At 45.0% G+C, this 23,128-nt stretch overlaps 1 protein-coding gene across 1 annotated transcript; it reads left to right on the top strand.

The window, feature by feature from the left end:
* The first annotated feature begins 75 nt into the window (after window positions 1-75).
* Window positions 76-21,755, top strand: LOC135571090 (butyrophilin subfamily 2 member A1-like). The gene is made up of 9 exons (XM_065016896.1): window positions 76-81; window positions 990-1,407; window positions 1,551-1,832; window positions 2,527-2,631; window positions 5,023-5,043; window positions 6,469-6,489; window positions 12,507-12,512; window positions 20,025-20,051; window positions 20,770-21,755. The coding sequence occupies exons 1-9, from the start codon at window positions 76-78 to the stop codon at window positions 21,297-21,299; spliced, it is 1,416 nt and encodes a 471-aa protein (XP_064872968.1). The 3' UTR covers window positions 21,300-21,755.
* The last annotated feature ends 1,373 nt before the right edge of the window (window positions 21,756-23,128 follow it).

The raw sequence follows: 23,128 nt of genomic DNA, 5'->3' as shown, positions 1-23,128 counted from the left end.
ATGCCACAGTATTGCTTTCCAGGTTTCAAGTTGTGTTAGTCTTTCTCTTTATGATGAATCTAATTGTCTTCAGGGATGAAGGTGACTCAACTAGAATGTCTGTGTCTGATTCTTCTACATCTCCTACACACAGCAGGCTCTGGTACAGTAGAATACACATTTAATATCTCACTGCCTTTCATACCTCTGTGTATGTGATTAATATGATCTCATTGTGTCTTTAGTCACTATTGTGGTCTTAAGGGTTCTACACAGTCTAATCAAACGGAGCCGACGGAGGTCCTTTTGCTTCTCTGTCTACATAGTTCTACTACTATTGTCCGTCAGCTCCATTGTGTAAACTGTGGAGACCCCTTTAGGGTGTCTGGCCAAAGGTGTATTCCTCTCCTAGTCTCCTTTCCTTCATCTGCACTGGTGTGTGTGTGATTAATAGTATCTCATTGTGTCTTTAGTTGCTTGTGTAGTGTTAAGGTGCATAACCTAAGGTGGATTCCTCTCCTTGTCTCCTTTCCTTCCTCTGCACTGTTGTAAAAACTAAACTAATGGTGAATCCAACTCTTCTGTAGGCCTCCACCCTATAGTACTACTATATATCCTACAGTGTATAGTACTACTATATATACTACAGTATCTAGAACTACTATATATACTACAGTGTATAGAACTACTATATATTATACAGTGTATAGTACCACTATATATACTACAGTGTCTAGTACTACTATATATACTACAGTGTCTAGTACTACTATATATACTACAGTGTCTAGTACTACTATATATACTACAGTGTATAGTACCACTATATATACTACAGTGTCTAGTACTACTATATATACTACAGTGTCTAGTACTACTATATATACTACAGTGTCTAGTATTACTATATATACTACAGTGTATAGTACTACTATATATACTACAGTGTATAGTACTACTATATATACTACAGTGTCTAGTACTACTATATATACTACAGTGTATTTCAGATCAGTGTAGATGAGAGAGGAAACCACTGTAAACTATTGAAACTGTTAATATGTCTGTTCTCTTCAGAGAAGTTTGAAGTTCTTGGTCCAACTGATTCCATTGTTGCTGTAGCTGGTGATGACATCATTCTGCCCTGTTACCTCAAACCCAACATCAGTGCAGAGGACATGACAGTGGACTGGCTTAACCTGGATTTCTTAGACGGTCGTGTCTTTCGTTACCAAAACCACAGAATCATACGAGATGATCAGATTCTCTTCTATAGTGGAAGAACTTCACTGTTTGAAGAGGAACTGTGGAGGGGAAACACCTCTTTAAAACTGACCAGGGTACAAGGCACTGATGAGGGACGTTACAAATGCTTAATTCAGTCAAAGAGCTGGTATGATGATTTCACTGTTCAAGTCCTCGTTAAAGGTGAGGTTTATTTTCATGTTAATGTAATAATCTAATTACAGTACAATGACATCACCTCTTTCCTTCATATTACTGGATACAGTATGTGTCTATTTGTTCACAGCCTGTCACCAGTTAACATCAGTCTATCTGTGTGTCTGTAGTTGTAGGATCCAAGCCAGTGGTGTCCATTGAGGGACACAGAGAGGGAGGGATGGGTCTGCTGTGTGAATCAGAAGGCTGGCACCCTGAGCCTGAGCTGGTGTGGCTGGACAGTAAAGGAGTCCATCTCTCTGCTGGTCCTCCTGAGACACACAGAGACTTAGATGGATTCTACACAGTCAAACGACATGTCATTGTCCAGGAGACTGACACCAACCACTTTACCTGCAGAGTCCAACAGAGCCGGATCAATGAGAAGATGGAGACAGAGATTCACCTCCCTAGTGAGTAACAACATAATATTATTTAGACATGAAACACTGGAGATATTGATGTGTTAATGTACAGTATGTGTTTTAACCAAAGGCTTTGGTTGGTAGTATTAGTACCAAACCCTGTTGTTGATGTGTAATGATGTGTGAGGTAGTATTAGTACCAAACCCTGTTGTTGATGTGTGGTAGTATTAGTACCAAACCCTGTTGTTGATGTGTAATGATGTGTGTGGTAGTATTACCAAACCCTGTTGTTGATGTAATGATGTGTGTGGTAGTATTAGTACCAAGCCCTGTTGTTGATGTGTGGTAGTATTAGTACCAAACCCCTGTTGTTGGTGTGTGGTAGTATTAGTACCAAACCCTGTTGTTGATGTGTGGTAGCATTAGTACCAAACCCTGTTGTTGATGTGTAATGATGTGTGTGGTAGTATTAGTACCAAACCCTGTTGTTGATGTGTTGTAGTATTAGTACCAAACCCTGTTGTTGATGTGTAATGATGTGTGAGGTAGTATTAGTACCAAACCCTGTTGTTGATGTGTGGTAGTATTAGTACCAAACCCTGTTGTTGATGTGTAATGATGTGTGTGGTAGTATTAGTACCAAGCCCTGTTGTTGATGTGTGGTAGTATTAGTACCAAACCCCTGTTGTTGGTGTGTGGTAGTATTAGTACCAAACCCTGTTGTTGATGTGTGTGTTTTAGGTGAGTTGTTTGATTACGCAACCCCATGGAGAATGGCCTTCATGGTGTTATGCTGTCTGGGAGCCGTCACTGTGATTGGGTTAGCTCTGGTTATCTACTGCATACGTAATAAAAAAGGTAATGGACAGATTATATGAATGTTTAATTGTTAGAAAAAAATGTCTGCAATGTATTTTAACCTGCAGGTGATTAACATGTTGACACTGATGCCTGATTTTAAGGGTGTGTTGAGACTGTGGAGGACCACTAGACTAGAGAGAGGTAGTCTCTGATACACCTGGATCACTGTTGGACCAGTCACATTAATGTTGATGTTCTAGAACAGGATGTGTTGAGACTGTAGAGGCCCACTAGAATAGAGAGAGGTAGTCTCTGATACACCTGGATCACTGATGGACCAGTCACATTAATGTTGATGTTCTAGAACAGGATGTATTGAGACTGTAGAGGACCACTAGACTAGAGAAAGGTAGTCTCTGATACACCTGGATCACTGATGGACCAGTCACATTAATGTTGATGTTCTAGAACAGGATGTGTTGAGACTGTAGAGGACCACTAGACTAGAGAGAGGTAGTCTCTGATACACCTGGATCACTGATGGACCAGTCACATTAATGTTGATGTTCTAGAACAGGATGTGTTGAGGCTGTAGAGGACCACTAGACTAGAGAGAGGTAGTCTCTGATACACCTGGATCACTGTTGGACCAGTCACATTAATGTTGATGTTCTAGAACAGGATGTGTTGCGACTGTAGAGGACCACTAGACTAGAGAGAGGTAGTTTCTGATACACCTGGATCACTGATGGACCAGTCACATTAATGTTGATGTTCTAGAACAGGATGTGTTGAGACTGTAGAGGACCACTAGACTAGAAAGAGGTAGTCTCTGATACACCAGGATCACTGATGGACCAGTCACATTTAATAAATGAAATTAAGAAGTGGTGGCAGAGTAGAATATATTTGTCTCACAGAGGTAGTTGTCTCTCAGAGGTAGTTGTCTCTCAGAGGTACGCTGGTTGTCTCACAGAGGTACGCTGGTTGTCTAACAGAGGTACGCTGGTTGTCTCACAGAGGTACGCTGGTTGTCTCACAGAGGGCGCTGGTTGTCTCACAGAGTACGCTGGTTGTCTCACAGAGGTACGCTGGTTGTCTCACAGAGGTACGCTGGTTGTCTCACAGAGGTACGCTGGTTGTCTCACAGAGGTACGCTGGTTGTCTCACAGAGGTAGTTGTCTCACAGAGGTACGCTGGTTGTCTCACAGAGGTACGCTGGTTGTCTCACAGAGGTACGCTGGTTGTCTCACAGAGGTACGCTGGTTGTCTCACAGAGGTACGCTGGTTGTCTAACAGAGGTACGCTGGTTGTCTCACAGAGGTAGTTGTCTCACAGAGTCTCTCAGAGGTACGCTGGGTTGTCTCACAGAGGTACGCTGGTTGTCTCACAGAGGTACGCTGGTTGTCTCACAGAGGTACGCTGGTTGTCTCACAGAGGTACGCTGGTTGTCTAACAGAGGTACGCTGGTTGTCTAACAGAGGTACGCTGGTTGTCTCACAGAGGTACGCTGGTTGTCTCACAGAGGTACGCTGGTTGTCTCACAGAGGTACGCTGGTTGTCTCACAGAGGTACGCTGGTTGTCTCACAGAGGTACGCTGGTTGTCTCACAGAGGTACGCTGGTTGTCTCACAGAGGTACGCTGGTTGTCTCACAGAGGTACGCTGGTTGTCTCACAGAGGTAGTTGTCTCACAGAGGTACGCTGGTTGTCTCACAGAGGTACGCTGGTTGTCTCACAGAGGTACGCTGGTTGTCTCACAGAGGTACGCTGGTTGTCTCACAGAGGTACGCTGGTTGTCTAACAGAGGTACGCTGGTTGTCTCACAGAGGTAGTTGTCTCACAGAGGTACGCTGGTTGTCTCACAGAGGTACGCTGGTTGTCTCACAGAGGTACGCTGGTTGTCTCACAGAGGTACGCTGGTTGTCTCACAGAGGTACGCTGGTTGTCTAACAGAGGTACGCTGGTTGTCTAACAGAGGTACGCTGGTTGTCTCACAGAGGTACGCTGGTTGTCTCACAGAGGTACGCTGGTTGTCTCACAGAGGTACGCTGGTTGTCTCACAGAGGTACGCTGGTTGTCTCACAGAGGTACGCTGGTTGTCTCACAGAGGTACGCTGGTTGTCTCACAGAGGTACGCTGGTTGTCTCACAGAGGTACGCTGGTTGTCTCACAGAGGTACGCTGGTTGTCACAGAGGTACGCTGGTTGTCACAGAGGTACGCTGGTTGTCTCACAGAGGTACGCTGGTTGTCTCACAGAGGTACGCTGGTTGTCTCACAGAGGTACGCTGGACTCATTTAGGTGGTGGAATTCAATTATGATTTGTGACGTTAGATACGTGATATGAGACAAGGAGTCCCAGAGAGAGACTACATCTTCTAGTGTTCATGTTAATGATGTTCTCACTGTCTTCCATCTACTCTACATATTTACAGATGACCTCAGGAAGGAGAAGGGTAAGTAGTGTCTTCAGATCATCTCTTTGCTAAATTTAATTAAACACTGTTTTTTTTTTAGCACAAAGGCATAATCGGTAGTTGCTACATCCATTTTTTGACTTATAAATTAATTACATGTACCCACTGATTCTTGAAGAATATAACTTATAAATGATTAAAGAGCTTAGTTTAACTGTTGTACCCCATCAGAATCCAAAATATAACCTTGTTTTATCTCAATGTTTGTAAACAAAGTAAATGCAAGCAGACACTATACAGCCTCCAAACATATTTGAAACTATAATGTTGATATAGCATCATGGATGGTCAGTCCTTACATCCATAGCTCTATGAATTTGAGAGTGATATTATTTCTCCAGCCCCTCCCTCAGCTTCTTACCAAAACAGTGGATCATGTTTTGTTATTGTTTCAACTTCTGATTGACCCCAGATGTTCCTTCTGATGTTAGAACAGTGGTATGAGACAAGGGCCGGGATTCAATTCAAGGCACATTATAACACAGCACACTATAACAGACTTTTAAAGGTATTTTACACTTGAGTCAACATGTGCAGTGTTTACCATGAATGTGATCTCTGTGATTGCCGGTGGAAAATGCCTTTAAAAAGTGCATTGTTAGGTGTGAAGTGCCCTGCGATATACTGCACATTGGATTGAATCCTGATCAAGGAGTCCCAGAGAGAGACGACATCTTCTAGTGTTCATGTTAATGATGTTCTCACTGTCTTCCATCTACTCTGCATATTTACAGGTGACCTCTGTGACCAGAATTGTAAGTAGTGTCTTCAGATCATCACTTCAATAACATTATTTGAACCACAAAAGTAACATTCTCTTTAATTTACCGACTTCAAGTACGAAAACGTTTTAAGAAGGTTATTTTGAGCTCATTGAAGATGTTAGTTCTGATGTTGGAACATTGATATGAGACAAGGAGTCCCTGAGAGACACTACATCTTCTAGTGTTCATGTTAATGATGTTCTCACTGTCTTCCATCTACATCTACTCTAGAAATGTAAGTAGTGTCTTCAGATCTTCACTTTACTAGAATTATGTGAAGCATGTTAAGTCTTTTTTTGTGGCTGAGCACATTAAAGGTGTTCCTTCTGATGTTGGAACAGCGTTATGAGACAAAGGCCGGGATTCAATTCAAGGCACATTATAACACAGCACACTATAACAGACTTTTAAAGGTATTTTACACATGAATCGACATGTGCAGTGTTTACCATGAATGTGATCTCTGTGATTGCCGGTGGAAAATGCCTTTAAAAAACCGCATTGTCAGCTGTGAAGTGCCCTGCAGTATAACGCACATTGGATTGAATCTTGACCAAGAAGTCCCTGAGAGAGACTACATCTTCGAGTGTTCATGTTAATGATGTTCTCACTGTCTTCCATCTACTCTACATGTTTACAGATTACCTCACTGAGAATCGAGGTAAGTACTGTCTTCAAATCATCACTTTGAAAATGTTATTAGAACCACAAAAGTAACATTCTCTTTAATTTACCGACTTCAAGTACGAAAACGTTTTAAGGTTATTTTGAGCTCATTGAAGATGTTCCGTCTGATGTTGGAACATTGATATGAGACAAGGAGTCCCAGAGAGAGACTACATCTTCTAGTGTTCATGTTAATGATGTTCTCACTGTCTTCCACCTACTCTACATGTTTACAGATGACCTCAGGAAGGAGAAGGGTAAGTAGTGTCTTCAGATCATCACTTTGAAAGAATTATGTGAACCATTTATAAAGGCTATTTGTAATCCAATTCAAAACTTACCTTGAGGCCACAGGTACGTGATGAACAGACAGTTTGGAACCTTTAACCCCATCAACACGTTGTACAGAGATAAGAGTCATATTGCTGAGAACCATGTCCCCAGAGAGAAATTTTCGTCTTGTGTTAATTTTTGTTACTCCTGCAACTCAGGAAGATACTCTTTGGTCCACCTCTTCCAGAACATGTCTGACATACGGTGAGAGTACAAACCATTCGGAACACCTTCCTAATATTGTGTTGCAACCCCTTTTGCCTCAATTTGTTAGGGCATGGACTTTACAAGGTGTTGAAAGCATTCCCAAGGGATACCAGTCCATGTTGACTCCAATGCTTCCCACAGATGTGTCAAGTTGGCTGGATATCCTTTGGTGGTGGACCATTCTTGATACACACGGAAAACTGTTGAGAAACCAACACTTGACTCATCTGACATCAATCTATAGACCTGTACCCCTTTCATTTCTTTCCAAAACAATTGAGCGTGCTATCTCTGATCAACTCTCTCGTTATCGCTCTCAGAACAATCTTCTTGACCCTAACCAGTCAGGCTTCAGGCCGGGTCACTCAACCGAGACTGCTCTTCTTTGTGCCACGGAGGCTCTCCGTACTGACAAAGCAGACTCTCTCTCATCCTCCTAGATCTATCCACTGCCTTCGACACTGGGAACCATCAGTAGAGAGGATCTGGGTCTGCACCATGTTTTCTCACTACTGGTGTCACCCAGGGTTCTGTTCTAGTTTCTCTCCTCTTCTCTCTATACACCAAGTCACTTGGCTCCATCATATCATCACACCTCTCCATCACAATTGACAACTCCACAGTGTCGCACACCCAGAGTGCAAAGAGCCTTGGCGTGAACCTGGACAACACCCTGTCGTTCTCTGAAAACATCAAAGCAGCGTCTCGCTACCGCAGGTTCATGCTCTACAACATCCATATGACCATACCTCACACAGGAAGCAGCACAGGTCCTAATCCAGGCACTTGTCATCTCCAGTCTTGACTAATAGAAATCTCTGTTGGCTGGGCTCTCTGCTTGTGCCATGAAACCTCTGCAATTTATCCAGAATGCTACAGCCCGCCTGGTTTTCAACCTTCCCAAGTTCTCTCATGTCAACCCGCTCCTTTGCACAATCCACTGGCTTCCAGTCAAATCTTGCGTCCACTACAAGATCATGGTGCTTGCCTACGTAGCAGCAAGAAGAACTGCCCCTCCCTTCTTTCAGGCTATGAGCAAACCCTACACCCCGTTCTGCCACCTCAGGTCTCTTGGCCCTCCCACCCCTGGGAGGGCAGCTCCCGCTCAGTCCAGTCCAAGCTCTCTGTCCTGGCACCCGAATGGTGGAACCATGAGTTTTATACACCAATGAGCGAAATGTTTCTTTAGAGACAGATGTTTGGTGTTATGTTTGTAGTAATAGGATTTCATTAATGAATTCAATTCAGCAGTGCAGGACAGTTTCTTTCACTGAAACTTAATTTGTTCTCTGATAAGTTGACAAAATTCTGCTTTTTAAAAAGAGTTGGGTTTAGGCTCCATCTATATGTCCCTTGAACTTCATCCGGCATCCAAACAGAACGTGTGAGGGGAGAATGATCTGATCTAGTTCTGGATAAATACTCAGTTTACACAACTCTATGGGTTACCTGTGCTAATAGGAGAAAGATAATCAATCCAGGTATTAGAGTGCAGGTAGGAGTAGAATGAGTAATCCCCATCTTGGGGGTGGAGCTATCTCCATGTGTCTTTCAAATGTAAGTCTTTCATAAATGATAGAGTGCATTTGGCTGACTTAGTCAATGAGGTTGCTTTAGTGGAGGATGTATTCAGAATCTGATCCAGACAAAAAATCAAGTTGCCCCAAACTAAGAGTTTTCCCTGAAATTCCGTTACCTTGGGTTATATTTCTTGAATAAAAATATGATAATCATAATTGGGTGCATATACATTAAGCAAGGTCCAAGATTCAGAACATTCTGCCATGGACCACTATATAACGTCCCAGTAGATCAATATTTATTTTCGTTACACAGAAGGGTAAATTCTTATTAATCAACACAGCTACTCCCTGTGTCTTTGTGTTATATGAAGACCTGTCCTGCCAATCAAATCAAATCAAATGTATTTATATAGCCCTTCGTACATCAGCTGATACAGAAACCCAGCCTAAAACCCCAAACAGCAAGCAATGCAGGTGTAGAAGCACAGTGGCTAGGAAAAACTCCCTAGACAGGCCAAAACCTAGGAAGAAACCAGGCTATGTGGGGTGACCAGTCCTCTTCTGGCTGTGCCGGGTGAAGATTATAACAGAACATGGCCAAGATGTTCAAATGTTCATAAATTACCAGCATGGTCAAATAATAATAATCACAGGCAGAACAGTTGAAACTGGAGCAGCAGCACGGCCAGGTGGACTGGGGACAGCAAGGAGTCATCATGTCAGGTAGTCCTAGGGCTCAGGTCCTCCGAGAGAGAGAAAGAAAGAGAAAGAGAGAATTAGAGAGAGCATACTTAAATTCATACAGGACACCGGATAGGACAGGAGAATTACTCCAGATATATCAGACTGACCCTAGCCTACCGACACATAAACTACTGCAGCATAAATACTGGAGGCTGAGACAGGAGGGGTCAGGAGACACTGTGGCCCCATCCGATGACACCCCCGGACAGGGCCAAACAGGAAGGATATAACCCCACCCACTTTGCCAAAGCACAGCCCCCACACCACTAGAGGGATATCTTCAACCACCAACTTACCATCTTGAGACGAGGCCGAGTATAGCCCACAAAGATCTCCGCCACGGCACAACCCAAGGGGGGGCGCCAACCCAGACAGGAAGATCACATCAGTGACTCAACCCACTCAAGTGGCGCACCCCTCCTAGGGACAGTATGAAAGAGCCCTAGTAAGCCAGTGACTCAGGCAGAGAATCCCAGTGGAAAGAGGGGAACCGGCCAGGCAGAGACAGCAAGGGCGGTTCGTTGCTCCAGAGCCTTTCCGTTCACCTTCACGCTCCTGGGCCAGACTACAGTCAATCATATGACCCACTGAAGAGATGAGTCTTCAGTAAAGACTTAAAGTTTGAGACCGAATTTGCGTCTCTCACATGGGTAGGCAGACCATTCCATAAAAATGGAGCTCTAGGTATGTATGGCAGGACCAAATCAGGACCAAATCAGAGAGATAGGTAGGAGCAAACCCATGTAATGCTTTGTAGGTTAGCAGTAAAACCTTGAAATCAGCCCTTGCCTTGACAGGATGCCAGTGTAGGGAGGCTAGCACTGGAGTAATATGATCACATTTTTTGGTTCTAGTCAGGATTCTAGCAGCCGTATTTAGCACTAACTGAAGTTTATTTAGTGCTTTATCCGGGTAGCGGGAACGTAGAGCATTGCAGTAGTCTAACCTAGAAGTGACAAAAGCATGGATTCATTTTTCTGCTTTTGGCCTCTGCATACCCTCTGTCAGCCTCCATATGTTGGTAAATGTGGACTAGATCTCTGGCTAATCTGACCATAACTATCCTCCTTAATCCTGTTTACAAGTAAAAACTCAACCAGGAAGTACCAGTGAAACGCTCAATTCGGAAGTGGTGAGGAGTTTACCACATCAGTCACCTGCTTCATTAAAGTGCATCGATGACATCGTTCCCACAGTGGCCGTACATACATGTCCCAACCAGAAGCCATGGATTACAGGCAGCATCCGCACTGAGCAGAAGGCTGCCGCTTTCAAGGAGCAGGACACAGACCCAGACGCTTAGAATAAATCATGTTATTCCCTCCGATGAATCATCAAACAGGCAAAGCATCAATGCAGGAGTATGATCAAATCCTACTACACAAGCTCTGACACTTGTCGGATGTAGCAGGGCTCGCAAACTATCACAGATTAGAAAGAGAAACGCAGCCACAAGCTGCCCAGTGACACGAGCCTAGCAGATGAGCTAAATGCCTTCTACGCTCCTGTCGAGGGAAGAAACACTAAACCATGAGTTCCGGACGGCTGTGTGACCACGCTCTCGGTAGCCAATGTGTGTGAGACCTTTAAACAGGTTCTTCACTCACAAAGCCGCAGGGTCAGATGGATTTGCAGGACTCGTACTCAGAGCATGCGCTGACCAGCTGGCAAGTGTCTTTACAGACATTTTCAACCTTTCCCTTACCCAGTCTGTAATACCAACATATTTCAAGCAGACCACCATAGTCCCTGTGTCCAACAACGCCAAGGTAACCTGTCTAAATGACTATTGTCGCTTAGCACTCATATCAATATCCTTGAAATGCTTTGAAAGGCTGATCATGGCTCACATCAACACCATCATTCAAGACACCCTGGACCCACCCCAATTCGCAAACCACCCCAACAGAACCCCAGATGACACAATCTCTATTGCACTCTACACTACCCTTTCCCACCTGGACAAAAGGAACACCTACGTGAGAATGCTGTTCATTGACTACAGCTCAGCATTCAACACCATGGTGCCCTCCAAGTTCATCACTAAGCTAAGGACCCTGGGACTGAACACCTCCCTCTGCAACTGGATCCTGGACGTGCTGACGGGTCGCCCCAAGGTGGTGAGGGTAGACAACAATACATCCGCCATGCTGACCCTCAACATGGGGGCCCCTCAGGGTGCGTACTTAGTCCTCTCGGGTACTCCTGTTCACCCATGACTGCATGGCCACTTAGAACTCCAACACCATCATTAAGTTTGCAGACAGTGGTAGGCCTGATCACTGAAAACAATGAGACAGCCTTGGGGAGGAGGTCAGATACCTGGCAGTGTGATGACAGGACAACAACCTCTCCCTCAACGTCAGTAAGACAAAGGAGCTGAGCCAAGATTTGATTTGGGTTGCCCCATGGTGAATTTCTCCAAAGGTACAGCCTGTCTTTGCTGTTCTCGGTCCGGTCTTCGATAGCATGTTCAAAGCCATGCACACAGAACCTGTAGTCTAGTGGTTCACCCTTAAACACTGGTACAAAGAACCTGTAGTGTAGTGGGTCACCCAGTGGTACACTAAGAGGTGGTAATTAGGACAAACTTTGTTGCCTTACCAGCATTTCAGTGATAGCATTTTGGTGTAGCAGAATGTTGACAATACTACCCATGTTGTCAGCTCCACCCTGGTCTGGGTTGAAAGGCCTTCCTCCCCTAGTTGGAAATTACAGCTGCCTCTTTTGGTCTTACAACAGGCTCTACTGTGTGTGAGTTGACCTATGATGAACAGTGCTGTATGTGGTGGTAGTTCTTTAGTTATAACACAGTATATTGACCCTGGCCCTGTGCAGTATGAACAGACATGGTGAACAATGGGGATCCCAGGTCAGCCATGATGTGTGACTGTGTGTTATGGATACCTGTGACAACCTGAGTGGTGGTGGGCACCAATTTGCTTTGAGTAACCTTCCCCATGGTATCTTCAGGCCTTCCCATTGCATTCAGGTATCGTTCATTAAATCTGATTTGTTTCCCATTCCTTGAGTGGCTTCCTACACATGGAATACATTCATCTTAGCACTGTTAGCCAATATTTCAGCTTCAAGCTCCAAACATTTCTTTTGTGCCTTGAGTTGAGCCTCCTGTTTCTCCAGTGCTTGTTTACTATTCAATGCTTCAGCTTTAACCAGTAAGGCTTCCCTTTCAGCCTTCAAATAGAGCCTGGTAGAATATGTGATGGATTGTCCTGAGTGCCTGCTGTGTTGTGATCTATTTACATGTTCTGATGAGACATTGGAGAAACTTGGCTGGACCTCCTCATCAGTTTTTAGCCGCTGTTTATTACTGTTCTTCTTCCATCCATGCGTCCAAAATGGTTGCAAAACGATCCAGTGTTGCTGCGTTTGGGCCATAATGTTCAACCTGATACGTTGTTGCCTTCTCAGCAGATAACAAAGCCTTTATGGACTCATTGAGATCATGCACCAACTTAACCAACTTTGAGTAATCTTTGTGTCAGCAAAGATTTCAACATTTCCATCATCTCCCATAAGTAGTGTGATCTCATTTCTCTTTTAGTAAGTGCACCCAACTTAGCACTTCTCGATCATTTGAACTTTTGCAATGTTTCACTTGGATCCATTGTAAGGGCAGGTAAGAGCACTGAACATCAAATCCCATTAAATTCCATTGATTTGCAACCATCAGCACGGTGTGAACACATTTTAGCACGGCATAGGTTAATGAATGAGCCAAAAACTACATCATCACAACTCAGACACAGCAGCCAATCAGCAAAGCGTTCTCTTTTTGCAGCTCCACAATGAGTTCTCAATTCAGCGCAAATCCAACAACAAAAGACACACACGATTCCAAGCTACACGAGCGATCGATTCCAAGCTTACAAGTTCCACACATTCATTCAACACAGAGCAGAACCAAAACGGAAGAACAAGCACACTTTTCTCCCCTTTATTCACAGTGAATAGCTCAAATCAAACAGTCACAGAGCTTCAATAGCATCAGTCATTTCTAACACAGTCACAGGGAACATTAATTTACAGTTGAGGAGCGCCACTAGTTTTACCTCCGGTCAGATGAAATGTTCGCCTCTTTACCTCCGGTCTGATGAGTGATCACGTTCATAAACCATTCGTCAGCGTTCCATTCAGCTACGTTTTTTTTGTCAAATATAACGGCAATTCGTAATCCAGTCATGTGATGTCGCCATTAGACGCGCTTCCAAAGTAACCACAAAACAGGGAATCCAACGCTTCTATAGTGTAACAAAACAAATGTATTTGCCAGACAAAGGCCCCACAGGTAATTTCATAGGCTAGAAAACAAAAGAGTATATAGTAGAAGGTTTCTTAGTTCATGTAATAGTGATAAAAAAACTGTATTGTAACACCTTAGCTGAGTCCTAGCTGACCCATAATACCAACATTCTCAATTTGAATTAACGCACGAGTGCCCTTTACTCACTTACTGGTTCCAAAAAGAAACCCCTCTTTTGAAAAGGTTCTTCAAAGCACCCCTTAAGTCTACAAAGGTTCAAAATGAACTGACGGGCCTCCCAAGTGGCGCAGTGATCTAAGGCACTGCATCAGGCTAGCTGTGCCGCTAGAGATTCTGGGTTTGAGTCCAGGCACTGTCGCAGCTGGCCGCGACCGGGAGACCAATGGGGCCCAGCATCGTCCGGGTAGGGGAGGGTTTGGCGGCCGGCAGGGATGTCCTTGTCCCATCGCGTACCAGCGACTCCTGTGGCGGACCGGGCACAGTGCACGCTGACACCGTCGCTAGGTGTACTGTGGTTCCTCCGAAAATTGGTTCGGCTGGCTTCCGGGTTAAGTGGGCATTGTGTCAAGAAGCAGTGTGATTTGGTTGGGTTGTGTTTCGGAAGAAATGGAAAAAATGACCTTTGCCTCTCCCGAGTCCGTACGGGAGTTGCATTTACATTACATTTAAGTCATTTAGCAGACGCTCTTATCCAGAGCGACTTACAAATTGGTGCTTTCACCTTATGACATCCAGTGGAACAGCCACTTTACAATAGTGCATCTAGGTCTTTTAAGGGGGGAGGGGAGAAGGATTACTTTATCCTATCCTAGGTATTCCTTAAAGAGGTGGGGTTTCAGGTGTCTCCGGAAGGTGGTGATTGACTCCGCTGTCCTGGCGTCGTGAGGGAGTTTGTTCCACCATTGGGGGGCCAGAGCAGCGAACAGTTTTGACTGGGCTGAGCGGGAACTGTACTTCCTCAGTGGTAGGGAGGCGAGCAGGCCAGAGGTGGATGAACGCAGTGCCCTTGTTTGGGTGTAGGGCCTGATCAGAGCCTGGAGGTAGTGAGGTGCCGTTCCCCTCACAGCTCCGTAGGCAAGCACCATGGTCTTGTAGCGGATGCGAGCTTCAACTGGAAGCCAGTGGAGAGAGCGGAGGAGCGGGGTGACGTGAGAGAACTTGGGAAGGTTGAACACCAGACGGGCTGCGGCGTTCTGGATGAGTTGTAGGGGTTTAATGGCACAGGCAGGGAGCCCAGCCAACAGCGAGTTGCAGTAATCCAGACGGGAGATGACAAGTGCCTGGATTAGGACCTGCGCCGCTTCCTGTGTGAGGCAGGGTCGTACTCTGCGGATGTTGTAGAGCATGAACCTACAGGAACGGGCCACCGCCTTGATGTTATTTGAGAACGACAGGGTGTTGTCCAGGATCACGCCAAGGTTCTTAGCGCTCTGGGACGAGGACACAATGGAGTTGTCAACCGTGATGGCGAGATCATGGAACGGGCAGTCCTTCCCCGGGAGGAAGAGCAGCTCCGTCTTGCCGAGGTTCAGCTTGAGGTGATGATCCGTCATCCACACTGATATGTCTGCCAGACATGCAGAGATGCGATTCGCCACCTGGTCGTCAGAAGGGGGAAAGGAGAAGATTAATTGTGTGTCGTCTGCATAGCAATGATAGGAGAGACCATGTGAGGTTATGACAGAGCCAAGTGACTTGGTGTATAGCGAGAATAGGAGAGGGCCTAGAACAGAGCCCTGGGGACACCAGTGGTGAGAGCACGTGGTGAGGAGACGGATTCTCGCCACGCCACCTGGTAGGAGCGACCTGTCAGGTAGGACGCAATCCAAGCGTGGGCCGCGCCGGAGATGCCCAACTCGGAGAGGGTGGAGAGGAGGATCTGATGGTTCACAGTATCGAAGGCAGCCGATAGGTCTAGAAGGATGAGAGCAGAGGAGAGAGAGTTAGCTTTAGCAGTGCGGAGCGCCTCCGTGATACAGAGAAGAGCAGTCTCAGTTGAATGACTAGTCTTGAAACCTGACTGATTTGGATCAAGAAGGTCATTCTGAGAGAGATAGCGGGAGAGCTGGCCAAGGACGGCACGTTCAAGAGTTTTGGAGAGAACAGAAAGAAGGGATACTGGTCTGTAGTTGTTGACATCGGAGGGATCGAGTGTAGGTTTTTTCAGAAGGGGTGCAACTCTCGCTCTCTTGAAGACGGGAGGGACGTAGCCAGCGGTCAGGGATGAGTTGATGAGCGAGGTGAGGTAAGGGAGAAGGTCACCGGATATGGTCTGGAGAAGAGAGGAGGGGATAGGGTCAGCGGGCAGGTTGTTGGGCGGCCGGCCGTCACAAGACGTGAGATGTCATCTGAAGAGAGAGGGAGAAAGAGGTCAGAGCACAGGGTAGGGCAGTGTGAGCAGAACCAGCGGTGTCGTTTGACTTAGCAAACGAGGATCGGATGTCGTCGACCTTCTTTTCAAAATGGTTGACGAAGTCATCTGCAGAGAGGGAGGAGGGGGAGGGGGAGGAGGATTCAAGAGGGAGGAGAAGGTGGCAAAGAGCTTCCTAGGGTTAGAGGCAGATGCTTGGAATTTAGAGTGGTAGAAAGTGGCTTTAGCAGCAGAGACAGAGGAGGAAAATGTAGAGAGGAGGGAGTGAAAGGATGCCAGGTCTGCAGGGAGGCGAGTTTTCCTCCATTTCCGCTCGGCTGCCCGGAGCCCTGTTCTGTGAGCTCGCAATGAGTCGTCGAGCCACGGAGCGGGAGGGGAGGACCGAGCCGGCCTGGAGGATAGGGGACATAGAGAGTCAAAGGATGCAGAAAGGGAGGAGAGGAGGGTTGAGGAGGCAGAATCAGGAGATAGGTTGGAGAAGGTTTGAGCAGAGGAAGAGATGATAGGATGGAAGAGGGAGAGAGTAGCGGGGGAGAGAGAGCGAAGGTTGGGACGGCGCGATACCATCCAGTAGGGGCAGTGTGGGAAGTGTTGGATGAGAGCGAGAGGGAAAAGGATACAAGGTAGTGGTCGGAGACTTGGAGGAGTTGCAATGAGGTTAGTGGAGGAACAGCATCTAGTAAAGATGAGGTCGAGCGTATTGCCTGCCTTGTGAGTAGGGGGGAAGGTGAGAGGGTGAGGTCAAAAGAGGAGAGGAGTGGAAAGAAGGAGGCAGAGAGGAATGAGTCAAAGGTAGACGTGGGGAGGTTAAAGTCGCCCAGAACTGTGAGAGGTGAGCCGTCCTCAGGAAAGGAGCTTATCAAGGCATCAAGCTCATTGATGAACTCTCCGAGGGAACCTGGAGGGCGATAAATGATAAGGATGTTAAGCTTGAAAGGGCTGGTAACTGTGACAGCATGGAATTCAAAGGAGGCGATAGACAGATGGGTAAGGGGAGAAAGAGAGAATGACCACTTGGGAGAGATGAGGATCCCGGTGCCACCACCCCGCTGACCAGAAGCTCTCGGGGTGTGCGAGAGCACGTGGGCGGACGAAGAGAGAGCAGTAGGAGTAGCGGTGTTGTCTGTGGTGATCCATGTTTCCGTCAGAGCCAAGAAGTCGAGGGACTGGAGGGAGACATAGGCTGAGATGAACTCTGCCTTGTTGGCCGCAGATCGGCAGTTCCAGAGGCTACCGGAGACCTGGAACTCCACGTGGGTCGTGCGCGCTGGGACCACCAGATTAGGGTGGCTGCGGCCATGCGGTGTGGAGCGTTTGTATGGTCTGTGCAGAGAGGAGAGAACAGGGATAGACAGACACATAGTTGACAGGCTAGAGAAGAGGCTACGCTAATGCAGAGGAGATTGGAATGACAAGTGGACTACACGTCTCGAATGTTCAGAAAGTTAAGCTTACGTAGCAAGAATCTAATTGACTAAAATGATTAAAATGATAGAGTACTGCTGGGGTAGGCTAGCTGCGTTGTTGACACTACCCTAATCAAGTCGTACCGTTGAGTGTGAAGTTTCTACAATGCTGCTTATCGGGAGCTAGCTGGCTAGCTAGCAGTGTTGGTTACGTTACGTTGCGTAGGAGAACGACAATAGCTGGCTAACTAACCTAGAAAATCGCTCTAGACTACACAATTATCTTTGAAACAAAGACGGCTATGTAGCTAGCTATGTAGCTAGCTACGATCAAACAAATCACACCGTTGGGACTGTAATGAAATGAAGTGAAAAAGTGATACTACCTGTGGAGCGGCGGAATGCGACCGGGATGCGAAAGTTCTATTCAGTAGACGTTGGCTGGCTGTTGGCTAGCTAGGAGTGTCTCCTACGTTAAGGACGACAAAATAGCTGGCTAGCTAACCTCGGTGAATTAAGATAATCACTCTAAGACTACACACTCTAAACTACACAATTATCTTGGATACGAAGACAGCAAAGACAACTATGTAGCTATCTAATACTACACTAATCAAGTCGTTCGGTTGAGTGTGATAGTTACTACAGTGCTACGGTAGCCGGTGAACGTATGCTAGCTGCTAGGCAGATAGGAGGCGACGAAATACAATAATAACGCAATTATCACTCTAAGACTCCACACTCTAAGCTACACAATTATCTTGGAAACGAAGACAGCAAAGACAACTATGTAGCTAGCTATGTAGCTAGCTAACACTACACTAATCAAGACGTTCAGTTGAGTGTGATAGTACTACAGTGCTACGGTAGACGGTGAACGTGTTGGACAGATAGGAGACGACGAAATACGATAATTACGCAATTATCTTTGATACAACGACGACTATGTAGCTAGCTAAGAGGAAATTGCTAAGATTAGACAAATCAGACCGTTGTACTATAATGAAATGTAATGAAATGTAATGAAAAAGTTATACAACCTGCAGACCGAAGCGCGGATGCGACCAGATCGCTCCAACCCAGCGATGAGACTAGACTGTAACTATCAACTGGGGAGAAAAAGGGGTCAAATACAAAAAATAAAATACGACCTGATGGCAGAGTATAGGTTCTTAAATTAACCGTAAGGCTTTTTTGTTTTTTTTAAACCTTATATTATCCTAAAAGATCATACAGGAACCTTTTATTTTTAGAGTGTAGACTAGAGAGGTAGCCAACACATGTTGATTCCCCCTTGGACACCACTGATGTGTCTAATTGACTATATGTATCTGTTTATCTGTAGAAATCCTGACTTCTCAGCTGGGTAAGTATTAAGGCGTTGTTACCTACTGTATATGATGGCTTATAAATGTTAGCTTTGTCAATGGAGTTGAGTGGTGATGAGTGTGTGTGGACTGTACCTCCGACTATCAATCGATACTTGTAAAAATGTCCATTCTTAAACTCTTACCGTGAACCTGTTTGTCCTGTGTAATTGTGTGACTTTCTTTGTTTGCTGAAATCTGTAGTTCATTAAAGTAGCATTTTAGGTGACCTCTGCCAAAGGAGTTGTTGTGTGAAGGAGCAGTGAACACTTAGAATAAAATGTTTAATAAAGAACTATGGATTAAAAAATGTTTTTCCAAGATCTGCCCCTTTGAAGTAACATTGCAGCCAAGTAAAATAAATGGATGTAGTGATACTTTCTACCACCAGAGGGAGGCAAATACACGTTTATTTTACAGAGGATGTTGACATGGTCCTAGTAAGGTCTGGATGGTCTTCTGACTTATAACACGGTGGGAAATCAAACAAATAAGTCATGTAAACATGAACATATTGTTACGTAATTCTAGTGCCTGATTTCGGGGACTGTCAGCTTGTGGGCTCCCGAGTGACGCAGAGGTCTAAGGCATTGCATCTCAGTGCTAGAGGCGTCACTACATGGTTTGATCCCGGGCTGTATCCCAACTGGCTGTGATCGGGAGTCCCATAGGGCGGCGTACAATTGGCCCAGCGTCGTCCGGGTTAGGGGAGGTTTTGGCCAGGGTAGGCCCTCATTGTAAAATAAGAATTTGTTTCTAAACTGAATTGCCTAGTTAAATAGAAGTTAAATAAAACAAATATTAGTTCATTATTGATGTTACTGAACTGCTGTATTTGAAGTACAACTCCCTTCTGCCCAGTTTCACTGATGTTGCTATGGCAAATAAAGCTGTTTCTACCATCCCTGACTATCCCATCAAACTATCAATCAGTTTCTTTTTCACTTTTTCAGTCACATTCCTGTAGCCAAAAAAAAACACACTTAGCTTCCTATCACATATTGAAAAGAAAAAGGTTTATGAACAAATTTATGGAGGGTTACTGTCAAAATGATTTATTATATACACTGTGCGTATACTGTATAACAAATTGGCTCTTGGTCTCCCCACCTTCCTGGGACTGCTGGGGTGTCAGATATTTCTCCCCATATGTTCACTAAGATTAGAATTATTATAGGTCTTCATAGTTTGAGGTCTGGGATGAACAACACAAATGTGCACTTACAGTTGTTTGTGATATCCATCGGTATGTCGCTAATTTTCATAACCAACAGTCTCTTACTCTATATTTCAGACTTTGAAACCATCAGAAGACATGAAGGTGTGTTTTATACTCTGTGACATCCACAAATTAATACATACCATACTATACATACCATACTATATATTATACCAAATAGAGTGTCTCGGATGTCATTGTGTTTACCATAGTGTATTATACCAGTGATGTCATGATGTCATTGTGTTTACCATAGTGTATTATACCAGTGATGGTGATGTCATTGTGTTTACCATAGTGTATTATACCCACTGATGATGTCATTGTGTTTACCATAGTGTATTATACCACTGATGTCATGATATCATTGTGTTTACCATAGTGTATTATACCAGTGATGGTGATGTCATTGTGTTTACCATAGTGTATTATACCCACTGATGATGTCATTGTGTTTACCATAGTGTATTATACCAGTGATGGTGATGTCATTGTGTTTACCATAGTGTATTATACCCACTGATGATGTCATTGTGTTTACCATAGTGTATTATACCAGTGATGTCATGATGTCATTGTGTTTACCATAGTGTATTATACCAGTGATGGTGATGTCATTGTGTTTACCATAGTGTATTATACCCACTGATGATGTCATTGTGTTTACCATAGTGTATTATACCACTGATGTCATGATATCATTGTGTTTACCATAGTGTATTATACCACTGATGTCATGATGTCATTGTGTTTACCATAGTGTATCATACCACTGATGTTGATGTCATTGTGTTTACATAGTGTATGTTTCTCTCCACAGTGGTTGTGACTCTAGATCCTGATTCTGCACATCGTAAACTCATCCTGTCTGATGATGGGAAACAAGTGAGACATGGAGAACTAAACCAGGTTCTCTCTGACAACGGGAAGAGGTTTACCAATTGGTCCTCTGTCCTCGGAAATGTGGGCTTCTCAGGGAAGTTCTACTATGAGGTGAAAGTGGAGGGGAAGACTGAGTGGACTTTGGGGGTGGTCATACAGTCCATCAATAGGAATGAGAGTTGTATACCCATCCCTAATAATGGATACTGGACTGTGGAGCTGAAGGATGGAGAGTACACAGCTCATGCTGATTCCCCTGTCACCTTCACCCCGAGAGAGGGGCCCCAGAAGGTGGGGGTGTTTGTGGATTATGAGAAGAGACAGGTCTCCTTCTACAATGTGGAGGACAGGTGTCATATCTACTCTTTCACTGACTGCTCCTTCACTGAGAAACTCTATCCATTCTTCAACCCTGGTGATTCAGATAGTATTTCACTGGTCGTCTGTCCTGTAGATGCCACTGACTGACTGTTTTAAATCAAACAAGGTGCAATTGTTATTTGTGAAATGCTTGTTACTCTGCTAATGTGCAGTAAATATACTGTATATAATTTTAAAACGTGCTCTGCTGTTGGGACTCTGCTGTTGGGACTCTGCTGTTGGGACTCTGCTGTTGGGACTCTGCTGATGAGACTCTGCTGATGGGACTCTGCTGATGGGACTCTGCTGTTGGGACTCTGCTGTTGGGACAGCTTTATGTAGGTCCTGATAGTTTGTGGGCACCGTTTGTAACCGTTATCGTGCAATTAATGTATTGTGTTGTGTAGTGGCATTGCTGGAATGCACAAGATTTACATGCTAAAATTGCAACTGGTTGTGTAACCTTTCTGTTGTGTGCTCCTACATTTAGGTAACAATGTAGTAACAGCACAAAAAAAATGTGTTCAACATATTGATCATTTGATAATTAAATGTTCTGAAAGAGTGTTTAGAAATAGTTTTATCTCCATCATTGTCATCAGACAGAATACTGTTTCAGACAGAGTATTGTATACGACAGACTACTGTATCAGAAAGGCTAATGTGTCAGACAGACTACTCTATCAGACTACTCTGTTAGTCAGACTACTGTATACGACAGACTAACCATCAGACTACTGTATCAGACATACTATTATATCAGACAGAATAGTGTGCAACTACATCTGCATTGCTTGCTTGTTTTGGGGTTTTAGGCTGGGTTTCTGTATAGCACTTTGACATCAGCTGATGTAAAAAGGGCTTTATAAATCAATTTGATTATTAATTGATTGTATCAGACTACTGTGTCAGACATACTATTGTATCAGACAGAATACTGTATCAGACAGACTGTCAACAGCCACCACCGGTCTGAGGAGAGACACATGAAACGAGGGGTTAATACGGTAACCGGGGGGAAGCTGTAACAAATCAAATCAAATGTATTTATATAGCCTTTCGTACATCAGCTGATATCTCAAAGTGCTGTACAGATACCCAGCCTAAAACCCCAAACAGCAAGTAATGCAGGTGTAGAAGCACGGTGGCTAGGAAAAACTCCCCAGAAAGGCCAATACCTAGGAAGAAACCTAGAGAGGAACCAGGCTATGTGGGGTGGCCAGTCCTCTTCTGGCTGTGCTGGGTGGAGATTATAACTGAACATGACCAAGATGTTCAAATGTTCATAAATGACCAGCATGGTCAAATAATAATAATCACAGCCAGAACAGTTGAAACTGGAGCAGCAGCATGGCCAGGTGGACTGGGAACAGCAAGGAGTCATCATGCCCGGTAGTCCTGAGGCATAGTCCTAAGGCTCAGGTCCTTCGAAAGAGAGAATTAGAGAGAGCATACTTAAATTCACACAGGACACCGGATAGGACAGGAGAAGTACTCCAGATTTAACAAACTGACCCTAGCCCCTCGACACATACACTACTGCAGCATAAGTACTGGAGGCTGAGACAGGAGGGGTCAGGAGACACTGTGGCCCCATCCGATGACACCCCCGGACAGGGCCAAACAGGAAGGATATAACCCCACCCACTTTGCCAAAGCACAGCCCCCACACCCCTAGAGGGATATCTTCAACCACCAACTTACCATCCTGAGACAAGACCGAGTATAGCCCACAAAGATCTCCGCCACGGCACAACCCAAGGGGGGGCGCCAACCCAGACAGGAAGATCACATCAGTGACTCAACCCACTCAAGTGACGCACCCCTCCTAGGGACGGTATGAAAGAGCCCTAGTAAGCCAGTGACTCAGCCAATGTAAATAGGGTTAGAGGCAGAGAAACCCAGTGGAAAGAGGGGAACCGGCCAGGCAGAGACAG

This window comes from Oncorhynchus nerka, unplaced genomic scaffold, assembly GCF_034236695.1.
Source record: "Oncorhynchus nerka isolate Pitt River unplaced genomic scaffold, Oner_Uvic_2.0 unplaced_scaffold_776, whole genome shotgun sequence".
NCBI lineage: Eukaryota > Metazoa > Chordata > Actinopteri > Salmoniformes > Salmonidae > Oncorhynchus > Oncorhynchus nerka.
This window is presented reverse-complemented; position numbering and strand designations above follow the sequence as displayed.